We start from the raw sequence: 21390 nt of genomic DNA, 5'->3' as shown, positions 1-21390 counted from the left end.
TTCCTGATGTAAAAAAACTAAAACGCTTTGGGGATTAGGTTGTTTTTTACCAAATTTGCAGTCTAAACCTAACAATTGATCCACTTCATTCAAGCGTAGGAGATTATTTTTCTTCATCCAACTTTTTTTCAACACGGTAGAATTTTTTTTCAACTTTTTCTAAAAACCAAGTCTAACAACCTGAACTTAAATACATAATGCATGCTTTGCACCATCGGTACATAAATTTAAAAAACTGTTACATAATGTACAAATACACTATTTTTGAAAATCAACCTCGTTCCCGGCGCCTGTTGTCTCTTTTCTATTGCCGGGACGGCGAGAAAAAGATACAAGATGCCTTGGGAACGAGGTTGAAATTAAATTTCATTGATATCAGATGTATAACTAGAGACCAAACACATTCGTGTGGTTTGTTACTTGGTCTTTACCTTCCCATGTACTTGATGACAGATGTCACTAAGGACAATGACGCTATCAGAACTCTGTATTTCACACTACACTGAAAAAGCTTTACACAACCTCGTCCCCAGGGCTTGTTAGGCTTGTTCAGTCCGTCCAAATATAAAAAGCCTAGAAGCCCTGGGGACGAGGTTGAGCTTTACATTAACTTAAATTTCAAGGTTATTTCTCTGAGTGTTTTCTTTTCCAGGATTTTTAGGCACTTTCTTTAATTCCAGGCTGTTAAGGGTTTTCAAATTCTCCTGGCTGAGTGGCTATCCTGCATATAGACAAATCACAGCCACACTGAGAAAAGATTGATAGAAGCGGCTGTTTAGTATTTATGCCGTGTTAGCTATGTTTAAGCGAAATTCAGAGTGACTGAAAAGCTATATTATTTCACAGGTGGAGTAGATCTTCATAAATGCAGCATTTTTTTAAAAACCACACCTGAAAAACTTTAGGGCAAGTTATACTTAAGAGGATAGAAATAGATCTCCTTATAAGTTATACCGATCTTACTGAGTTGAAAATTTACACTACAAGACATTTGGCCGTGTTTTCCAGGCAGGATATTTCTTGTATAAATACAAAAATAAAAATAGTATTAATCAAAATATATTTTTATTTCCTCTTTTAAATTTTTTTTACGTGCTACGCGAAAAAAGGTTATAAATATACCAATACAATTAAAAATATATACAAAGTCAAAATAGTCACTTTAAAAACTTACCTCCCATCCCATCACCCGACTAACATATTGACTCTTAACGCGTTTTATGGATCCGATTTCAAAATTCCCCACGGGTCATTTATTAGGACTCCCTCACATATTCAACTTTCTTTCACCCGGGTTACGGTTAAATTCGGAGCATTACTACAGTCTTATTTTTGGGGGAAAACCAACACCATACTTCGACTATATATACTTCGTTTTTTTCGTGTAGATAAATTTAAAAAATTCAATGTTTTTAATTTTCTTAATACGTTGGAAATAAATTTGTTTAAAAACAGACAAAGTTTCTTCGCGAGTACGGATAATGGGATATTGAACGCAACTAAATTTTCTGTATATCAATCGCTTCTCATCGGAGGAAAGTACGGGCATTGCTGGTACAAAATTCCACTCTTCCTTTAGACAAAACATTTTCCATCTCTTCTTTATGTCTAACTTTTCAAAAAAAATCACAGGTGTATTTGATGGTATTTCGTCCCTTTATCAGAGGAACTGGCTTAACAGCTTGGCTTGAAACTTGCGACTTGAGAGGCGATCTCTTCGATTCGTGTTCTTCTTCAATGATTTTTTCCAAACCTCTGTTGATTCTTAGCTATGTAAATCACAGACACGGACAGTAGGAAATTTCATGTTATAAGAAACTAATAAAATTTGTACACATCAAAGAAACAAAAAAAAATAAAAGTAACCTTATCAGCCTCAGACTTCTTTTTGGCTTTTTCACGTGCAACCGCTAAATTGGGAGTGGCGAATCTAGCAGCTTGCTCAGCGCCCTCTAAAGACTAGAAAAAGATTTTCTTTGCTAGAGAATTCACAATCTAGGTTCTCATAAAGAGTAGATCATGTTGAGATGCGGATTCTTTTACACCTTTTCCGCTCTGTTGGTGGCACGCCTACACATTTTTTTTTATAAGCAGCTCCACTTTTTGGTTTAGGGCTGCGGTTGCTATGGAATTTTAAAAATTCAGGACTAAAGTTGCTTAGTAGGTTGCTAAGAAAAAAACGACCTGGAAAAACAAAGAAAGCACGCGATCACGCAAACACTGCATCACTCCCTGAATTTTTGATAAACTGTCTGGCCTTTTTCATTTTAAAAGTTGCATGTGTCTGTGTTCTTATTTTGCCTGGTGACTGTTTTTTCTATAGATATTTTTGTTCTTCGTTTTCTTTATTGGTTTGACTAGCCGTCTGGAACACATTGTCTGGGTATATTCCATAGATAAAAAGTAAGTGATGAGTACAGTGTTAAAAATTTAATGATCAGTACAGTGGTAAAAATTTATTGATGACAGTTATAGTATACACGTGAAATTTCTTCTGGCAAAAAAAAGAAACAAGCAACTTTGGGGAGATTCAAATTTACAAGAACAGTTATTCACCAGGATAAACAAGTCCAATTGCATATGCCTGACTTTGTCGAGGAGGAAGGTCATGTAAAATGTCCGAAATGTGATCATACGTTTATGAACACACAAGGGTTGGCTTCTCATTTAAACTTTAAACATGGGAAATATTCCACTACCGCCACAACTTCTTCAAACGGTAGTGAGAATGATTTCGAAATACTGTCTGGTGGCTATAGAAACAACAAATTGAAAAGAAAGTTGGCAGAAGCATTACATATTAAGCACGTTAAACCAACCTTGAATGTTCAAGAACAATCAGTGCCATTGAAATTGTTGAATTAGGTCGTCATTTTTTATTACTGGTTTTATATAATATATATGTATTTATAGAAACGCTTACTTACTGTAACATTTTAACTTTTAATTTGTAAAAATATACACTCTGATGATGTCTACTGGAATGTGTAGACCAATATATAGTTTTTAAAGAAAAGCGTTTTACATCCCTCTGATTTTCACAATGATTAAGCTTCTGGTTATTTTATTTTTAATCAAGTTGTATGCCCGAAATGATATTTTCCAATGGGAAATATTCCACCACCGCCACAACTTCTTCAAACGGTAGTGAGGATGAAAAGATCAATCCAGAAGGGTTACCTGAATACGAAGTGACATCTCCATTGCCCCTTGAGCCCTCTATTAACCCACCCGAACAACTCGATCCCGAGACAATTGAAGATATACCGAGAGCACTGAAGAGGATGAAGTTAATGATGGCTTAGAAAGTTAAAATCCCCTGGACAATGAGAACGAAATTGTCGAAGATAACGGCAGAATCGAAGCTGATCGTAATATTTTTGATATATTTGGTGACTTCTGATTTACATTCATTTAACAAGGACACGAAGACATTTGATATTTTACATATAAAGGGTGTCCCAGAAAAAAAATAAAGTCTTTGACACACATTGCGTAAGTAAATATGCACCGTGAAACAGTGCGTTTTTACTTACGCAATCTGTGTCGAAGACTTATTTTTTGTGAGACACTCTGTAGTTGATCTCAATACGTTTTGTTTACGTGATATTGTTTGAACTCCACCATTCTTGATTCTTGTTTGCTTGCTGGTTATAGAAGTAGTTTTTGATAATTAAGCATCTTATGTTTTTCATTATACTTACCATAGCTTTACTGTACTCCAAACTGGTAGTTGGTGAAGAAAAAAAATACACATGCAGGAGAAAATGCATGCCAACTTTACTGTGTCAGTTACTGAAATTTCTGCTTTTTGAGTTTTGCCAAACAACATCTGGTTAATTTTATAAAATATTTTGCTGGGGAAAAAAGTTGCTTGGCTAAGTTCAGGGCTGGCTGTTGCTAAGCATTTGCTTAGTTTTTTGGCAATTCTTAGGGCTGAGTCCTTAGCAACCAAGTGACTTTAAAAAAAAAATGTGTACACAAAATTTCTACAAGGAAGTTACAATCTTGGACAAAAGATTGTATGGAACATTCAATTTCCTTCCTTCCCACAACTTAAGGTTTAATTTGGGGGCCAATCACTGTTTGGACTCCGGTATTCAGTGTAGAGCAAAATTTAATACTTGTCCACTTATTTATGTCCAAGATTGTAGGTATCTTTGATGACGAATAACAGCGCCAGTTTTCACCTCTTTATACTTTAACAAAATCAACTCTTTCAGCTCTTGTGGAAAAAGTGGTCCAATCAAACTCCCAGCATCGACCAGATAAACCTGAAGGCAGAAATAGAACATCACAATTGAGATTTTTTTTAATAAAATTTCTGTCGGTATAATGCTTAGTCCCTCAACCGAAAATGTCTGTGGACCCTCAGCCCACCCACATCTTCTTTCAAGCGAATTTTCCTATACCTGCATCCTATACATTGTCGTGCCATTACATTATCGTCCCATACATTATCGCAACATAGATTACGGGATAAAGTTTATGTGTGAAATCCAGAAACTTATATCTGGTTTTTTCCAGCTACAAACTTGTTCAAAACATGTTTTGAACAAGATGTCAACACTTCGTGGTGGTATCAAGAACATGATTACTTCAATCTCCTACATGGCTTTTCTTGTTGTTGCTGAATTTTAGTAAGGATATCAGGCTGGAGATTTTAAATGCCGTTGACAAATGCTCCCTAACGAAGGCTGCGAAGTAGGCAACAGTGAGATGATCTTCGTACTGCTCACATATCACTACGCCATGGTTGTATAAGCTATGGAAACGAAAGAGTCCGCCATTTTTCCACAGGTCCCTGCCTTCGTTTTTCTCTATTTTTAATGGAAATGGAGACTCTTGTCATGCTTTCTCCGCACCATTAATCCTGTGGATCTGGATTAATTAATGGGGTTTGACTTGTGCGCAAACAATGTGCTGTCAAAGTAAAAACAAACAAACAAAAAACAATAGAACACTTGGAAACTAGTTTGCGAGTCAGCAAAAACAAATGACTATGCTGGCACAATACAATGAGTGTTCTTAAAAATGCACGAAAGAAAGTCTCACATTTTATAGATTTGAAAAATTAAATCTACAAGGAGTGGTTTGCATTTAAGAAGTAAACAAAAATTCTGTGTACATTTAACCATCACCTTTAAACATCCGTTTTCGTAGATTTCACCAATCTCACCAACAGAAACTTTAAGTTCAATGATAGTGTTCGTTCTTGAACCATCTTTCACTTCTAAGAAGGATAACCTAAAATTAAGAAACGATATTCACAACCGAACATGGTTTTGTTTTGTACATATATGCCTGACTAGGTTTTGTGCACATGTCTGACTAGGTTGTGCACACATTTTATTGTCAAGAAATCAAAAAGTTCATTCTCCAAAATTTCTTTTTATTTTATAGACATTCCAAGCACATTAAAAATGATTGATGACCCACCTGTAATGGCTAGCAGTAACAAATGGTTGAAAAGATCCAAACACATGATCAACAGCCAAACGGTAATCATCCTCATCTTTACGTGAAATTCTGCTACCGAGCACTTGACCTACAATGGAGGTGTTTATGTCTGACGGATTTAGTTAACAAAAGAGACTTTATATAATTGCCTCAATTAAATGCCCTGGGTGTTTATAAAATTTTTTAAGATTTTTAGGGATGGGGGAGCGTTTATTAGGGAGGGGCGTTAATAAGAGGGGAGTTTATTTATAAAAAAATATTGTTTGATATGTTAGATATTTTTATTTTAATATATCCCAAATATTTACAAGGTCTTTTTCTTCATCAAAGTCAATTAAATCTTATTTAAAGTTGGAGGATCAAGAAGATGTTTCTGATTCAGGTTAATTAAAAGAAAGAAAGCAAGAATTAATAACAACTTTATTTTTTTTTTAAATTATATTTTTTCTAATTTTAAAAAGAGGAGCGTTCAAAAGAGAGGGGCGTTTATATATAGAGAGGAGCGTTCAAAAGAGAGGGGCGTTATATATAGAGAGGGGCATCTAAAAGAGAGGGGTCTTTATTGGAGAATATAAATAAAATTATATTTTGAAAATTGAAGTAAGTTGCACATAAAAGCACCAAAATAATTTATGCAATGGAAGGTTATTGAACTAACTTACTTACCACAGCTATTAACACCAAAATATATGACTCCACCATGTGAGTTCAGTAAGCCATTAGCATAACGTCTCACATCCTATAAAGCATCAATGTTTGTTAGCAGCTAATTACATAAAACTATATAACAAATAGGTCAAAACTCAATGTCACGCTTTTAAATGAACTGAAAATATAACAAAATGTGAACGAAGTATGTACCTCCTTAAATTGCCCCTTGGCATAACCAATCTCTTTGATAAAAACAGTCTCTCGTCCTTCTTTCACTTTTAAAACGTGAAATTTCTGCAAAACCATTGTTATATTTTTCTACATAAAAGCAAGCTCTAAGCACAACTGCCATAGTGTCAATCCACTTCTTTTTTGCCCATTTATATTTCATCCCCACCTCAAGTTAGATATCCCCCTATACATTTATCATTAAAGGGGTTTACTTGAATGAACATTTAAGCTGGTTCTATCATTATAACACCTTTGCTCTTAAACTTCTTAGAGCCAATGGTATTCTCTTAAAATTACGTTATTACTTATCTTGGAAAACCCTACGCACTGTATATTTTGCCCTTTCTCACTCTCATCTATCATTTGCAACTCAAGTCTGGGGTCAAAATCTTCCACTCAACTCTCGTATTTTTAAACTACAAAAATCTGCAGTTCCCCTCATAACTTTTTCTGATTACTATGCCCACTCTCAACCACTCTTTGATACTCTAAATATACTTACTGATATAATTTTCACAATAAACGTTTTCTTAGTGTATAAAACTCTTAACAACTTATCTCCTACGTATATACAAAATTCTTTCAATCTGACTTATCTTCCAAATACTCATGTAACTAGAGGATGCTCCTACAAAGTTCTTTCCATACCATCTACTTGGACTTTAACATATGGTATAGATTCTATTCACTATCAAGCAATAAAAAACTGGAACTCTCTCCAAAAGCATTTTAATTCTATTGATATTACCTCACTTCGTATTTCTAGACTTAAATTATTTACATGTGTACATTTCTCCAAAAAAAACACACCTCTTGAAATATTTTTTTTGCATATTGCATATAAACAAAAATAGCTTTCAAACTATACCTAAAGGTGGCCTCCTTAGATTAGCTTTTGCTAATGGTGGGTCTCCTGACTGCTATAGCTTATATTGTATTATCATGAACATACAACTTTATATACAATTATATATTTATATATTATATACTGTACAAACTATATAACAGCAAATAAATACTACTACTACTAGCTAGCTATATACCACAATACACCAGCAAAAGTTGCAGCAGTTCAGTTTTTTTACTTTATTGAAGTTAGTTTACGTTAAATACAAGGTCTTGATGTATGCAAACTCCTTTTAACTCTATGTCGTTGGTCCTGGCCCGTCAATTGACAGGGCAGCATATCAAAAGATGGGCCATCTTGTCAAAAGATGGGCCACTGTGTCTAAAGATAGTCCATCCCGTGTTCTAAGTTGGGTCATATATACTTGTGTACCACACAAAATGCTATTATTTGAAGGTTGTTTAAAAAAAAACCTGCCCCCTATGTATAATGTTGGCTACGGCATACAAATCGAAGAAGCTATTTCTTATGTGGCGCCGTAGATTAGTGGTTATAGCTTTCGTACTCTGTGCGAAAGACCGGGGTTCGATTCCTCTTGACGGCGATTCAACATGGGCGAGTGAATGTTACCATAGCCCCGGGTTAACCCAAGCCATGTGAGGGAAATTGGGGAGATGGCACACTGTGTGAGCCGTTGGATGTTGCCGGGAGTTGTCTAGTAGAGCGTGGGCCCTACTAATTGGGTCTGCGTAGCTCAAAATGAGCATTAAATACTCTAGGACTCTCCATCTAAGCCATAGCCCCTCCTGGAAATAATAGACAGGGTATATCCCTCGATATTTGTGAGGCTAGCCATGTAAAATATGCACATCTATCTATCTATATACATGGAGATCTATAAGAATAATGTGACAGTAGTAACCTTTGTGAATTTTCTTAAAATAATAACCTTTTTCATGCAGTAGTACTAACTTTCTTCAGCTTAAGTCGATGAGCAGATAGAAGGACCGCGCCATCAGTTTGTAGCCAGCTAAGCTACACTAGACAGCTGTAAAATAAAGTAAAAAAAATTAAGAGAATGTAAAATAAGATCCTTTATATGGTGGATGTGAAAAATCTCATTTATAAATTTTCCTTACACTTAGTGGTGTGTGACCGGCAGACAAAACGATGTAGTAATATTACATATACCTAGCTTCCGATCTCCAGAAAAGCAAATTAAATTATATAATATATATTAGAAAAAAGAAAAAGCTACCTAGGAGGTAAAAAGGCTGGCTGGGACCTTGGAGGAAAGAATACGGATTCTTTCGTATTCTTTCCTCGAAGCTGGGACTGAACATCGTGCTACGCGGGTTTTCAAAACAGAATGGTTGGCTTAAATTCCCGCGATTTGCCTCGCTTATGCCTATTCCAAGAAATTTGCCTTGCCTATTAAGACATTACTTTTAACAACATGGCCGCGAGTCAGTTTGGTAGTTAATCTTGAAGAACTCATCCAGCTTGACTCTATCCAGAGACTAGCTAGCCAAGCTCAATTATTCTCTCCTTTTTTAAAAACCCCGTGTAAAGCACAAGAAGGAAGACTGCACAGGAGGGTGGGAACTAGATGCTCTCTGTATAGATAGATAGCTAGATACACAGCTAGTTAGATAGATAATAATAGATGTGCATATTTTATATGATATTCTTGTGGTTGGACTCGTGTCATAATACTTGTTGAATTAATGTCATGTTATGAAATGGTGTACAAATGCCATAATCGTAATGTTTTTGTGATGAAACTTTCAAGTAATTATTTTTTTTTAGTCAAATCTTCGATACGTTTTATATACTGCTTAATTTTGCCATTTTGCGACATTTTAACGCCATTTTGCTTGTAAATTCTGATTAATTAAAATTTCTACTGTAAAGGTTTGATCGTGAAAAGTCCACTTTGTACCCCATCGAAGAGCAACAAAGGAGAACATTCCGACCGCAAGAATACCCTGTAAATTTCCTGGATGGGCCCTGGCTTAGATATAGTATTTAACGCTCATTTGAGCTACCCAGACCAAATAGAGGGTCTTCACTCTGCTAGACAACTCCCTGTCCAACGGCCCACACCAGTGTGTCATCTCCATTTCCCTAACACAGCTGATGTTAACCCAAAGATATAGTAATATATATACTTAAACAAATTGACAGGCAAAATAATGTGTGTAGTAAGCTGTGGACCTTCCCTTTTCAAGTGACAGCATCCTTAGATCTTGATATTGAAATATATAGTTTGCATGTTCCGAGTCACTAAGGACTAAGCCTCAAACTTGGACTGAAAATTAAGTAACTTCCTAGCAGCTCTTTAGGCTGACAGGAAAGATGTAAGCAGCTTGTTGAGAAACAGAGAAAATAGACAACAAACAAAACTTAAGACAACACAGTTAAACAAAATTGTACAGTAATTGGTAAAAGAATCTTCTGTAATATTGTCCTGCACTTTCTCGCTATTCTGCCCATCTTTACTATCAACAATGTAAAATTATAAGTCTGAATTTTCAAGGAACTTCCCCATACACTAGGTGTTTTTTAAGGAGAGATATTAATAACGATTGAAAAGGAAAAAGGTCTTCCACTGTTCTCAGAAATAATTTGAACTTTTAGCAACTACTTGGAAACTTTGAGGCTTAGAATCCAATTTTTCCTTAGCAACTCCTGGCTTAAATAAAATTGGAGTTACTTATAAAAAAACTGCAGTAGAACATTTGTTTAAAGAAGTTGCAAGCTATACCAATAAAGTTTTTTACAATAGTTTGACTTTCCTCATCTTAATTCTGCATTTAATTGCCTGTTAATTTTTCAGATTTTCTACGTATAGACGAGAGTCCTGTGAAAACGTAAACATTAAAACTTTTCTACAGTGTATATTAGGATTTCTGTGAAGTAAATTTGGTACAACGTGAAAAATTTAGCTGGATACTTTATCAATTAGATTGCTTTTATTTTTTATCCTTACGACATCATCATGCTTGTTGTTGGAAATGTTTTTTTGAGTAAAATATAATTCTTTCACATACATAACTATCCAATTGTCACAATAGACAATTAACATTCTTGGACTGCAATCTTGCTTGTTGTAACTGAGTGTTGCTTTAGAGAAATTCAAATTGAGTTAAAGCTCAGACATTCACACCTGTCAATAGACTATGAACAGGTGTGAATTTCAGGGGTAAAAAATGTAAACATAAACTGTTGCCAAGAAAGAATACACAAGAGTTTTGATAAGTCACATAATAAAGGCAAGTGCTAATGACTTTCCAAAAAAATTCTTGGGTTTTTTTAGAATTAGTTTCTGCACCTCCAGAATTTGCATAAATTATTTCAAAAAAGAAAAAAACCTGTTTTAATTTTGTTTATTTGACAACAAAAAATCTTTAAAGTAAAAAGTTGTGTCAATTTTAATCAGCATTTGAAATTATTTCCAGTAAGTGCCACTGGAATATATACTGTGTGGAATTTGCCATTGGTACCTTTTCACTAAAAAAGGGTGTTGGGTTTGATAGTAATGACCATACCTTACCATAAGTACTGGCATAAGGGTGCTGATCTGCACACACCGATAAAGTTCATGTATTTTTGGGTGAGCTGTGAGTTCTAAAAAGATCAAAATATATATCTGATCCACCTGAAAAGTTTGTACTTCCTTTGAAAATTAAGAAAAATTCTTTGACTGTATTACACAGTGTCAATAAACTTGCTTAGTAAAAACACAAAATTTATATCAGCATTTTTTCTATTAACAAAAACTGTATGCACCAAAGGTTTTTGCTGAAATTGGAGAACATAACTAAATACATAACCTGTTTGTCCATAAATAGGAGTCTCCCATTCAAATCAGAGAGTTGGAACATATTAAACATGCTGTGGGACACTACACGGTCTGGATTAGATTAGAAGATGGTTATGATATTTATTAAAACCACTAACCTTTTGTCTTCTATAAGACTTTCTAATATTCTTCTTCCTCAGTAATATTTTGTTCTGATAGTCTCTAATCTTTTTTATTGGAATCCAATAGCTTCTCTTGCTTTCTAATATTTTTTCTTGCTAAAAAATACTTTCATCCAATACTCACATGCAATCTTTCTTGTATAACCCAACACCTTCTTAGCTATATTTACGGGGTCAGTGATATTGTCTTACTCTTTGTTCTATATGACAATAAATACATGTTTACAATCTTCCCCTCTTTTCTTTCTCTTTCTTTTGTCAGTTTGATTAACTTTTAGTTCAACCAAATTTATTAACAGAATTGAATGGATATCCATATGCAGCTATATCCGACTTAACAACAACATAAGTCATTTGACACATAAACAAAACAGCACTTTTAACCAATCCATATTGTGGCCAGTTTAACGAAATCAACTCCAAAATGGTTAGTATTAACAAAATAACAAAAATGTTTAAACTATGTACACATCTCTCCTCAGATCTCCTCTATTTTTATTTTTCTTGTTTGAGTGCACCAGTTGCCAATGTAAAAAGAAGATTCTTGCAACTAGCTCCTTGTTTGGTAAGACAATCAGCGATTTGCTGTTCTTTTGAGACCCATGTTATTCGATTCACTTCTTTATTTCGAATGATTTCTTTCAAAATAGCCAAATCTACTCTTAAGCGATTGTCCAAAACTTGTTTTGTGGAATGTACAGCATCGTAAAGTGTTTTACTATCTGTTAAACATTGAATTGATGGTGCAATATTGAAAATTTCTTCGAAAAAACATCGAATCCAATATCCTTTGCCAGCAGCATCGATCAATTGCATGGTCTCTGCAGAAAGGGTACTATTCACTACTCTTTTCAATTTTCTTGACTGCCACGAAATGAGGAATAGTGATTGATTTAGTTGATTCGCTAAGAAAATTAAGAATCCACCTTGAGACCCTTCTCCCCTTAGATTAGCAAATGATGCATCATGAAATACTAAAAGTTTAGCTTCCTCTATGTTTCCAACTGCCTTGTATTTCAATTCCACAGGTTCACACTTAGCTCTTTGTAACACTTTGTTGGCTCTTCGCATATCTGAAACAGTGGCATCTTTGACGTTACCCATTAGTTCACAGCAATCAAAAAGAATGTCTGGACGTGTCTGTGTAGCCAACTAATTTAATTGTCCAATCAATACTCTCAAATCATGTTTTTGTTTCGTATTCAACAATTCATCTTTATCTTTGTGTTTATCAATGGGGAGTACTGTAATCTTCTGCAAATATGAATCTTGTGATACAATAATGCTATCTTTTCTTTTCATTAAATCTAATCCCAATTATTGAAATGCTGTGTTGTGCACTGTCCCAATTTTAAAGGTCTGATGCAATGGCAATATCACATTATTTAAAAAACGTTTGGTACCACCCCAACAAAAATCATCTACATGGGTTGTCATAATTCCATGTAGACGCCCATCTTTTCGATAGTAGAACAATCCTGCATCAAATTTACTTACTGCAACTCCAAGCTTTACTCTGGAATACCATGTTCTAGATGCATCTGCAAGGCCATAGACTGTGTTATTCAATTTCCAGACATATCCATCTTTCTGGAACTCTTTAGGTGGTTTAAGGTATATATCTTTTTCAATGGGTTTTTCTTGCAAAAAGGCAGCTTTAATGTCAATAGAGTTACAGTCCCATTCCTTACAAGCTAAAATTGACAACATTAAACGTAATGACTCCTTTGTGCAAGTTGGAGAGTCTGTCTGGATTGGTTTTTTAAAGTCCTCAAAACCTTGTGCCACTAATCTAGCTTTCACAATTCTTTGTCCATGAACATTCTTCTCTGTCAGAATCCATCTGGTGCTAATGCAACTTTGCTTTTTAATTTTCACTTTATCAAAAACTTTATTTTCGATCCAGTTGTTCAATTCCTTCTCCTTGGCAGACTTAATGTCATTTTCATTGGCTTTATTCAAGCATATTAAAGCCTCTTGTGATACCTTTTCAGCAAAATCCCACTTTTCAACCTTTGTCCTGTCTAAATTCTCAACATTCCCAACTTTGTCAACAATATTCAGCCAATTCCTATACTTTTCACTTGCTTTCCCAGCTCTTGAGTGCACAGTTCCTCTTCTCCAACCAACTTCTGTTGTGTATTTCACTTTATCTTTAATGTTTGGCATAATATTCTTTGCTTTCACATTTGTCTTCAATAAATTGTTATTCTCAAATGAAGTATCCATACCTGTATCATTATTAACATCGCTGTTAGTGATTGATGCTTCACTACTTAATTCCTCATTTTCCAATATTTCCTTTCCAGTTTCCTTCTCCTTGGCAGACTTAATGTCATTTTCATTGGCTTTATTCAAGCATATTAAAGCCTCTTGTGATACCTTTTCAGCAAAATCCCACTTTTCAACCTTTGTCCTGTCTAAATTCTCAACATTCCCAACTTTATCAACAATATTCAGCCAATTCCTATACTTTCCACTTGCTTTCCCAGCTCTTGAGTGCACAGTTCCTCTTCTCCAACCAACTTCTGTTGTGTATTTCACTTTATCTTTAATGTTTGGCATAATATTCTTTGCTTTCACATTTGTCTTCAATAAATTGTTATTCTCAAATGAAGTATCCATACCTGTATCATTATTAACATCGCTGTTAGTGATTGATGCTTCACTACTTAATTCCTCATTTTCCAATATTTCCTTTCCAGTTTCCTTCTCCTTGGCAGACTTAATGTCATTTTCATTGGCTTTATTCAAGCATATTAAAGCCTCTTGTGATACCTTTTCAGCAAAATCCCACTTTTCAACCTTTGTCCTGTCTAAATTCTCAACATTCCCAACTTTATCAACAATATTCAGCCAATTCCTATACTTTCCACTTGCTTTCCCAGCTCTTGAGTGCACAGTTCCTCTTCTCCAACCAACTTCTGTTGTGTATTTCACTTTATCTTTAATGTTTGGCATAATATTCTTTGCTTTCACATTTGTCTTCAATAAATTGTTATTCTCAAATGAAGTATCCATACCTGTATCATTATTAACATCGCTGTTAGTAATTGATGCTTCACTACTTAATTCCTCATTTTCCAATATTTCCTTTCCAGTTTCCTGTTTGTCTTCATGGTCAATTTCCACTTCTACATGTGCTTCTAACTTTTCTTCTTTTAATCGTAGTCTGCATGGATGCATTCTAACATATGTTGATCCATGCTTCACTAGAACTTGCTGACTTAGGTATCATCAAATCTCTGTTTATAATATACTTTATCTCCTGCTACATACTTCACACCTGTTGAAGGTCTTACATTATGTTTCAAGGCTCTTCTGAGCTTTTCAGAGGATTCAGATTTTATAAAGGCTTCTCTTGCAGCACGCAATGCGTTTAAGTTATCAGCAACTACTTGACTGCTTGTCCTTCCTTCTAGAGCGGGTGGATCATTCATTTCTATAACTGGAAAATTGGGATTGCTGCCAAACACTAGTTGGTTCGGTAAAAAGCCATGTACGTTTTTTAAGGAATTCTTAGCAGCAACAGCCCAAGCCACAGCTGTTTCTAATGAATAATTAGGCTTGTCCATCATTTTACAGACTGTATTGCCAATATCCATCATTTTACAGACTGTATTGTGGAATGATGTTGCTCAACAAGTCCATTACTCCATGGGCTCTCAGCAGCTGTTGTAACAATATTGATGTTTAAATTCTCACACATGCTACGGTAATCCTCATTATCAAATTCCCCACCATTATCCACTAAAAACTTTTTAGCAGACCCAAATATGGAAATCCAGATCTTAAAATTTGAGTTAATGATAATTTCTTTCCTTTTACTTCGAATAACACAGAATGCGCTAAATCTGGTCAAGTGATTAACAAGATTTAACAACCAAATTTTATCACCATACGACCATTGTTTCAAATCCATGCCAATGCATTCATTAAATACTGTTGCATGTGGTAACCCAACAATTGGTCTTGGTTGATTTCTTCTGTACTTGATGCATGTATCACAACTATCTGAAACTTCAGCAGTCAATTTTAAAATATCTGGGTCAGTTACATCAGCATTTCTCAAAAGCTGCTGAAGCTTGTCCTTTGATGGATGCGCAAACTGTTTATGCAATTTCAGGGCCACTTTTTCTTTTTCTTGAGTATCATCCAAATTATTCATTATCAGACATACTTGAGCAAAAGTCTTTTCAATTTCGCTACCCTCTTTGTTAATGGAAATACAATAATGTCCGGTGGAACTAAATTGGATCTGGTGTTCTTGTCCCAGAGTTTCAACCTTGTCATTTTCAAAATCAATAAAAACTTTACTAAATAGTAATGGTAAGTCCTTGTCTATAACTTCTGTTGTTATGCTAACATATTTTCCACTAAGTCAAGCAGGGATGGGGACACGTTTTGATGCTTTGATTTCTTTACCATCTCCGAATTTAAATACTGTTGATGATGGCTCTGCTTTGATTGATGAAGCATCCTCGTCTGAAAGACTTTCTACATAATAATTTAACCAATTCTGCCCGCAAACTGTTCCAGAATCCAACACTGCCATGGTAAATGTCTCACCAACGAGAGTTTCCATTATTTCCTCCGTATAAAATTGAAGTTTAATCTCATCACTCTTACTTTCAGCTTTATCTGGACACCCCCTAGCAAAATGGTAAATACTTCCACAGATGTAACATCTTGGACGATCACCCGATCTTCTATTCTCCTCTCTGTCACTTCGATTTCCACTGCTTCTACGATAATCCTTTAACCTATACTCTTGTGTTTTTCGTTGCCCATGATATCCCTGACCCCGTCTGTTCCACCCTCTGTCCGCATACCGTGAGTGAGGAACCTTGCTGTGTGAAGCACCATAAAATGTCTCATTGGAAGTACTATCACCCGAAACCTCATTAATTTGAACCGGCCCATGGTCATCTTCTTTTGAATTTGAAGATTCATTAAATACCTTCTTAACTTGATCAACCATCAAGTTATACTTTAAATCTGGAATTGTTGCTCGAACAATTTCTTTCTGTTGCGTAGAAAGGTTAGCACTATTTAAATATCGATAAGCTGTAACAGCATCTGGTAAATCAATATCATAATTTTTTAAATTATAGTAAAGGTCTTCAAACTCAATGGTATAATCCTGTAACGACATGTCCTTCTTCCTTTTAAATTGCTCAAATTTTTCATATGCTAATATGCACGATGCTTTACATCTTTAAGAAATATCTTGTCCAATTTGTCCGTAAGTTTTGTAATACCATCTTCAGTTTTTAAATCTTGAATGTCAAGTTGTTAGGCAGTCTTTTTAGCCTTACCATCTAATGAAGCAAATACAGCTAAAGCTTTCTTCTCATCAGCTAAATCTGTCAGTGCTTGCCACACTTCTAACTCCTTTTTCCAATGAATATCATTGGACCCATCTTTTAATACAGGTGGATTTTTGTAACTTGTTGAGGTCATAATATAGATCGTTCCAATTCTGCTACCATTGATATTTCTTAAAACCACTAACCTTTTGTCTTCTATAAGACTTTCTAATATTCTTCTTCCTCAGTAATCCTTTGTTCTGATAGTCTATAATCTTTTTGATGGAATCCAACAGCTTCTTTTGCTTTCTAATATTCTTCCTTGCTCAATAATACTTTCATCCAATACTCACATGCAATCTTTCTTGTATAACCCAACACCTTCTTAGCTATATTTACGGGGTCAGTGATATTGTCTTACTCTTTCTTTTATATGACAATAAATACATGTTAACAGGTTATTCTGTAAAAATAGTCAAATTGTGGCCTATGAGGATGTAAAAGCTTCTTATGTTGTTAATGTGTCAAATATTTCTGCTAAGTGTGATAAAATAAATTGGATTGGATAGTATATACAAATTTTAAAATTGGATGTCCCCACCTACCCCTATAATTAGGTTACTATAAGACTGTTGGGATTTTGTTGAGATTTATAAATTAAAATAGAATATTTTATATATTACTTTGTCCTTAACAGGTATATATATATACATACATACCTACATACATGGAAAAGAATTTTGAAGTATTGTTATATGTCGAAGAATTTAAGGAAAACGATCTTGTTCTTCTGAAGAAATGGAAAAGGAAGAAATTTGACAACAAAAAACTACTTTATATCACGTTATCTGTATCTGATCAATTCCTCTTTTTATTCAAATTGGAAATTTTAAACAGCAGTAGATTCCGCCAAGGATTTTTGCACTGGATACTCGTAGATGGCAAGAAGACAAAGGGTATGTTTTAAGACCAACTACAATTTTTTAATAAACTTGACTCAAATTTTAGTTTTTTAAAAATTACGTCTAGCAATCATTACAATGACCTATATCCTGGAAATTAACTTATATAATATTACAAAGCCATAAACAATCAAGGAACATGTAAAGGATTATATAAAACGAAACTTTCACAATGCAAATTTAGCTCATGCACCATTGTTCTTCATTTTCCCTCCCTCACACTGTACTTTTTTTAATTGTCCCAAATTTGTCATTTTACTTTTAAAATGACAATGGCAATAAGTTATGTATTGGTGGGACACTTTTAAAAAAGCAATTGGTTGGGAGAACCGAATAGAGACATATATTTTCAGGTACAGGGCGTTATAAAAAGGAACCTGAAAAACAGTGATAGGCTACAACATGCTCAAACTCTTCTCTAAAGATATATACATGTGATGTGAAGATAAACATAACAACTAACAATTATAAAGTTTAAATGTTCCAATAGAAATAAATAAAAATATTTTTCTATTTTATATACAATATGTGACAGAATTATGGGACTTTCTAACAATCCTTCAAGTTTTATTCTCCCTTTGATCTGTCAATTTTTAACTAGACTCTCTCTGTATTGTGCAAAGTAACGAAGATCAACAAGACAACATAGTTGTAAAGGTCTTAGCAAATAAAGAAGCAAAACTTTCATTCAGTAAAGAATATTTGTGGTAAGAAATTACTTAATACTCATATAGGATTTGTGCCGTTAATCAAAATATTTATTCATTCGCATCTGTTCCATCTAGGTGTCAAAGTCTTAAGAAATTTATTTTTTTGTGATACAGTCTGTTTCGTTTTAGGTGGCGTCTACTTCATCCTCTTCTTGTTCAAAAAATACAATTAGAATATATGATGGCTTGCCTCTCTACTCTGGGTGGAGCACATTCTTCTTTAGGAGATGTGTCAAAGAAACATGTAAGATTTAGTTAAAACTAGTTAAAACTACTGCAAATACACACATTGTTGTACCACAAAGAGCGTTAAGATAAAGTCTGGAAAAGCTACTCTTTCCCGCAGGCAGTGATTATCTTCAGTTGAAGAAGATATTCTGTAGCATGTAGCATGCATTTTGTAGATAAAAACAGTCTATTAGGTTAAAAAATATTCTGTTTTTGTGTTTCTTTATAAACGAAATATACGTAGCGTAATAAACTGAAGATAAGATACTGGACCTATCATTTAAAATATGAAAATTTAGCAAGCATTCATTGTTGCAATTAAGCCCATGAAGTGTTGGATGGAAAATCAAACTGTGATGATAATAGCAAATTGGGATATGACCAATTTGGAAGTGAATCCGATGTCTTTAAAATGAATATGTACACGTCTATTCAAGCTCGACTATTCACTATGTTCTTCTTCTATATCTCTTAGGCTGAAAGAGCTGGCGAGATTTCTGCACAGCAATACATAGTTGCTATAAAGTTAAACGACTCTGTCACCAAATCTCGATGCAAGTTATTTTTAGCGCATAGCTTGATGCAACGTGGTAGATTGAAACTGGCTTCTAATATAATACGGTAGAAACACCCTTTCAGATTCTCTAGTTGCATGCATGAAGCTCTAACAAAGTTCAAGGCAGAAACTTTGTTCTTATTAAAATTTTTATCATGGCTTATCAGTGTATACATACCCTGCATATATATATATATACATATATACCCTGTATAAATATACCATATATATATGTATATATATATGCCCTGTATAAATATACCATATATATATGCATATATATACCCTGTATAAATATACCATATATATATGTATATATATATATGTGTGTGCCCTATATATTCCTATATATCTACCATGTAAATATGCATATATATACCCTGCATATATGCATACATATCCTGCGATAATACTCGATATATCCTTGCTTATTTTTATTATTTTAGAAGTGAGTACAATACAGCAAAGGTCGCTAGGAGTGTTAGTACGCTGGTAATATTACTTTGTTCACAATTTTAATCGATTGTTTTAGTTGAATACCCTTGAGAAGATTGCTACAAGAATGTTTTATTTATTTGTTAATTTTTTGAAAGGAAACATTTCGCTAAATGTAGGAAAAATTTCGGTACTTATGGAGAATTTGATTTTGCAATTTACTATCTAGTGGAGTGTTCGCTTCAGGTTATCTTTTGGAGCCACGCACTCTGAAAACAACAACATGAGTAAATGAGAGTGCTCAAAAAACTTAAACTCTAAACAAGTTTGATATATTTGAATAAAAATGAACTGCACTTAGCTCTACGTCTTATAAAAAAACGTGAAATACATACCAACACAGATAAGGAAAAGAGTCCTTGGCTAATTTCTTTAATTTGAAGTTTTTTTGAAAGTGATAGATAATGGTCAGGTACACGGGACCATATATAATGTGTATATTAAAAACATTGCGTAAAAATATCATACCCTTATTCCCTTAATTTTCGCGCCACACCGATTTCCGCACAGGATAAATTTTCGCGTAGCTTCTGAAATTCATGTGGCATAAAATTATGATAGCTTTAAAATTATTCCCTATCTGTTGTCTTTTTATAAAGATTTGGCTTAAAAAAATTTCTTGGCTTTCTGGCATTTTTGATATTTACCCAAATAGGCTATTTTGTAGCTTAATTATTTGTTATTTTATTGTTCAGTTTGTTCTTGCATTGTTATTAACAGGCCATTATTTCATTTCAGTTGATAACATGTTGTCTTGCTGCATGGAGCAAACTGAAGTATCTATATACGCTTAAAAAAGGTGAGAAGGAGAACTACATCGTGTTTTGATTGGTTCGTAGTGTAATTTAACGATTTTGTTTACGTTCTTCTTCGTAGAGAATAAAGCACGAATCGCCGCAAGATAAAATAAATCTGTGAAAATCTATGTTCAGCTAATCTGGGAAATTTCTCTAGAATCTGCCGAGGTGTCGAGGAATTATGAAACTGGAATTTTAATATTTCATCAACGCGAGACAGATTCGTGATACAAGGCAGATGATCTCAGCGTAGCCATCAGCTGTAAAGTATTTGTAATCCGCGAAGATACCGTCGTTGATATTGTTGCTCTGAGTGCTATAGCATTTTGTGCATGACTTTGTTTTCTAATCCTTCCGAATGTGAAAACTGTAAACAACGTGTTAGTTGTAATGTGATGAAAAATTTTGTCCGTGTTTTACAACAAATCGTAAGTCGGTGAAATATAAAAAGCATCGAGAAACAGTTTTTTCTTTTGAAGAGGTTTAAAAAAGCACTCTGAAATACAAAGTTTAACCTTCTCCAGAGGGTATCCTTTTGCTTCTTTGATATCCACGCACGGAAACAAATTGAGAGATAAGTGTTTGCGCAAAGATATTGTTACTTGCATTTATAAGAGAAAACTAAAGTTTAATAAACAGCTACTTGCAAGAAAAAAACAATCCAGCTGCCTTAACGATAGCTTCCAAAATTTTACTAGAAACTTCTATTACAACGAATCGACATCATGAATTTTTAAGTATATTAAGAATGGTAGCAAAATTGCCTTGATTGCAAGGCTTGAACTTTAATGCTGTTCCTTTTGCTTTCCTTATCCATCAGCCTTTTCGAGTAACCGATTATTTTCTGCATGTTTTGGTTTTCATTTTATAAATAATTATTGTTGACTTCATGTTATCAGAGTTTAGTCTAAAACTAACGAAAAGTAATAGTAGGTCACGTGATGCCATAAAAAAGAGTATTGTAAAAAATCACAAATAAAAACTGCTTTACTGGTATGCTCAATTACATCTGTTTTGACGTTCGAATTTATACCCTAATGGATTAAATTTTCGCGAGCATTAAAATTTCGCGATTTTTTTTACTTTTCGCGTAACGCTTTAGTTCACTGTTGCCATTCGCTAAAATTTGTTCTCGCGAATTTTGGGGAATAACAAGG

General features: G+C 34.2%; 4 protein-coding genes across 4 annotated transcripts; 1 reads left to right on the top strand and 3 right to left on the bottom strand.

Annotated features, from left to right (window-relative positions):
* Window positions 1-1048: 1048 nt before the first annotated feature.
* Window positions 1049-6960, bottom strand: LOC130647349 (schlafen-like protein 1). Its single transcript, XM_057453174.1, has 7 exons — window positions 6322-6960; window positions 6127-6199; window positions 5440-5548; window positions 5142-5247; window positions 4191-4274; window positions 1867-1959; window positions 1049-1769 (listed from the first exon to the last, which is right to left on the bottom strand). The coding sequence occupies exons 1-7, from the start codon at window positions 6415-6417 to the stop codon at window positions 1617-1619; spliced, it is 714 nt and encodes a 237-aa protein (XP_057309157.1). The 5' UTR covers window positions 6418-6960; the 3' UTR covers window positions 1049-1616.
* Window positions 6961-11671: 4711 nt separating this feature from the next.
* Window positions 11672-12280, bottom strand: LOC130647994 (uncharacterized). The gene has a single exon (XM_057454012.1). It carries the CDS (start codon window positions 12278-12280, stop codon window positions 11672-11674), a length of 609 nt encoding a protein of 202 aa, XP_057309995.1.
* Window positions 12281-12328: 48 nt separating this feature from the next.
* On the bottom strand, window positions 12329-14362 carry LOC130647993 (uncharacterized). Its single transcript, XM_057454011.1, has 2 exons — window positions 12557-14362; window positions 12329-12430 (listed from the first exon to the last, which is right to left on the bottom strand). The coding sequence occupies exons 1-2, from the start codon at window positions 14360-14362 to the stop codon at window positions 12329-12331; spliced, it is 1908 nt and encodes a 635-aa protein (XP_057309994.1).
* A 2113-nt stretch (window positions 14363-16475) lies between these two features.
* LOC130647966 (uncharacterized protein F58A4.6-like) lies at window positions 16476-20694 on the top strand. The gene is made up of 7 exons (XM_057453979.1): window positions 16476-17441; window positions 18049-18154; window positions 18287-18401; window positions 18861-19006; window positions 19388-19433; window positions 20175-20235; window positions 20313-20694. Exons 1-7 carry the CDS (start codon window positions 17213-17215, stop codon window positions 20339-20341), a joined length of 732 nt encoding a protein of 243 aa, XP_057309962.1. The 5' UTR covers window positions 16476-17212; the 3' UTR covers window positions 20342-20694.
* The last annotated feature ends 696 nt before the right edge of the window (window positions 20695-21390 follow it).

This window comes from Hydractinia symbiolongicarpus, chromosome 6 (genome assembly GCF_029227915.1).
Source record: "Hydractinia symbiolongicarpus strain clone_291-10 chromosome 6, HSymV2.1, whole genome shotgun sequence".
Classification (NCBI taxonomy): domain Eukaryota; kingdom Metazoa; phylum Cnidaria; class Hydrozoa; order Anthoathecata; family Hydractiniidae; genus Hydractinia; species Hydractinia symbiolongicarpus.
The sequence above is the reverse complement of the archived record's forward strand: the minus strand, read 5'-3'. Positions and strand labels throughout refer to the sequence as shown.

Excerpts from the sequence above, each read along its gene's own strand:
- LOC130647993 (XM_057454011.1), bottom strand. The coding sequence starts at position 14,362 with ATGCATCCATGCAGACTACGATTAAAAGAAGAAAAGTTAGAAGCACAT. Across the intron at positions 12,431-12,556 it reads CCAAACGTTTTTTAAATAAT|AAGATTACAGTACTCCCCAT; the intron begins GTGATATTGCCA and ends TCATATTTGCAG.
- LOC130647966 (XM_057453979.1), top strand. The coding sequence starts at position 17,213 with ATGGAAAAGAATTTTGAAGTATTGTTATATGTCGAAGAATTTAAGGAA. Across the intron at positions 18,155-18,286 it reads TTCAGTAAAGAATATTTGTG|GTGGCGTCTACTTCATCCTC; the intron begins GTAAGAAATTAC and ends GTTTCGTTTTAG. Across the intron at positions 20,236-20,312 it reads TCTATATACGCTTAAAAAAG|AGAATAAAGCACGAATCGCC; the intron begins GTGAGAAGGAGA and ends TCTTCTTCGTAG.
- LOC130647349 (XM_057453174.1), bottom strand. The coding sequence starts at position 6,417 with ATGGTTTTGCAGAAATTTCACGTTTTAAAAGTGAAAGAAGGACGAGAG. Across the intron at positions 5,549-6,126 it reads TTTTGGTGTTAATAGCTGTG|GTCAAGTGCTCGGTAGCAGA; the intron begins GTAAGTAAGTTA and ends CCTCCATTGTAG. Across the intron at positions 1,770-1,866 it reads AGAAGTCTGAGGCTGATAAG|CTAAGAATCAACAGAGGTTT; the intron begins GTTACTTTTATT and ends TGATTTACATAG.
- LOC130647994 (XM_057454012.1), bottom strand. The coding sequence starts at position 12,280 with ATGGGTAACGTCAAAGATGCCACTGTTTCAGATATGCGAAGAGCCAAC.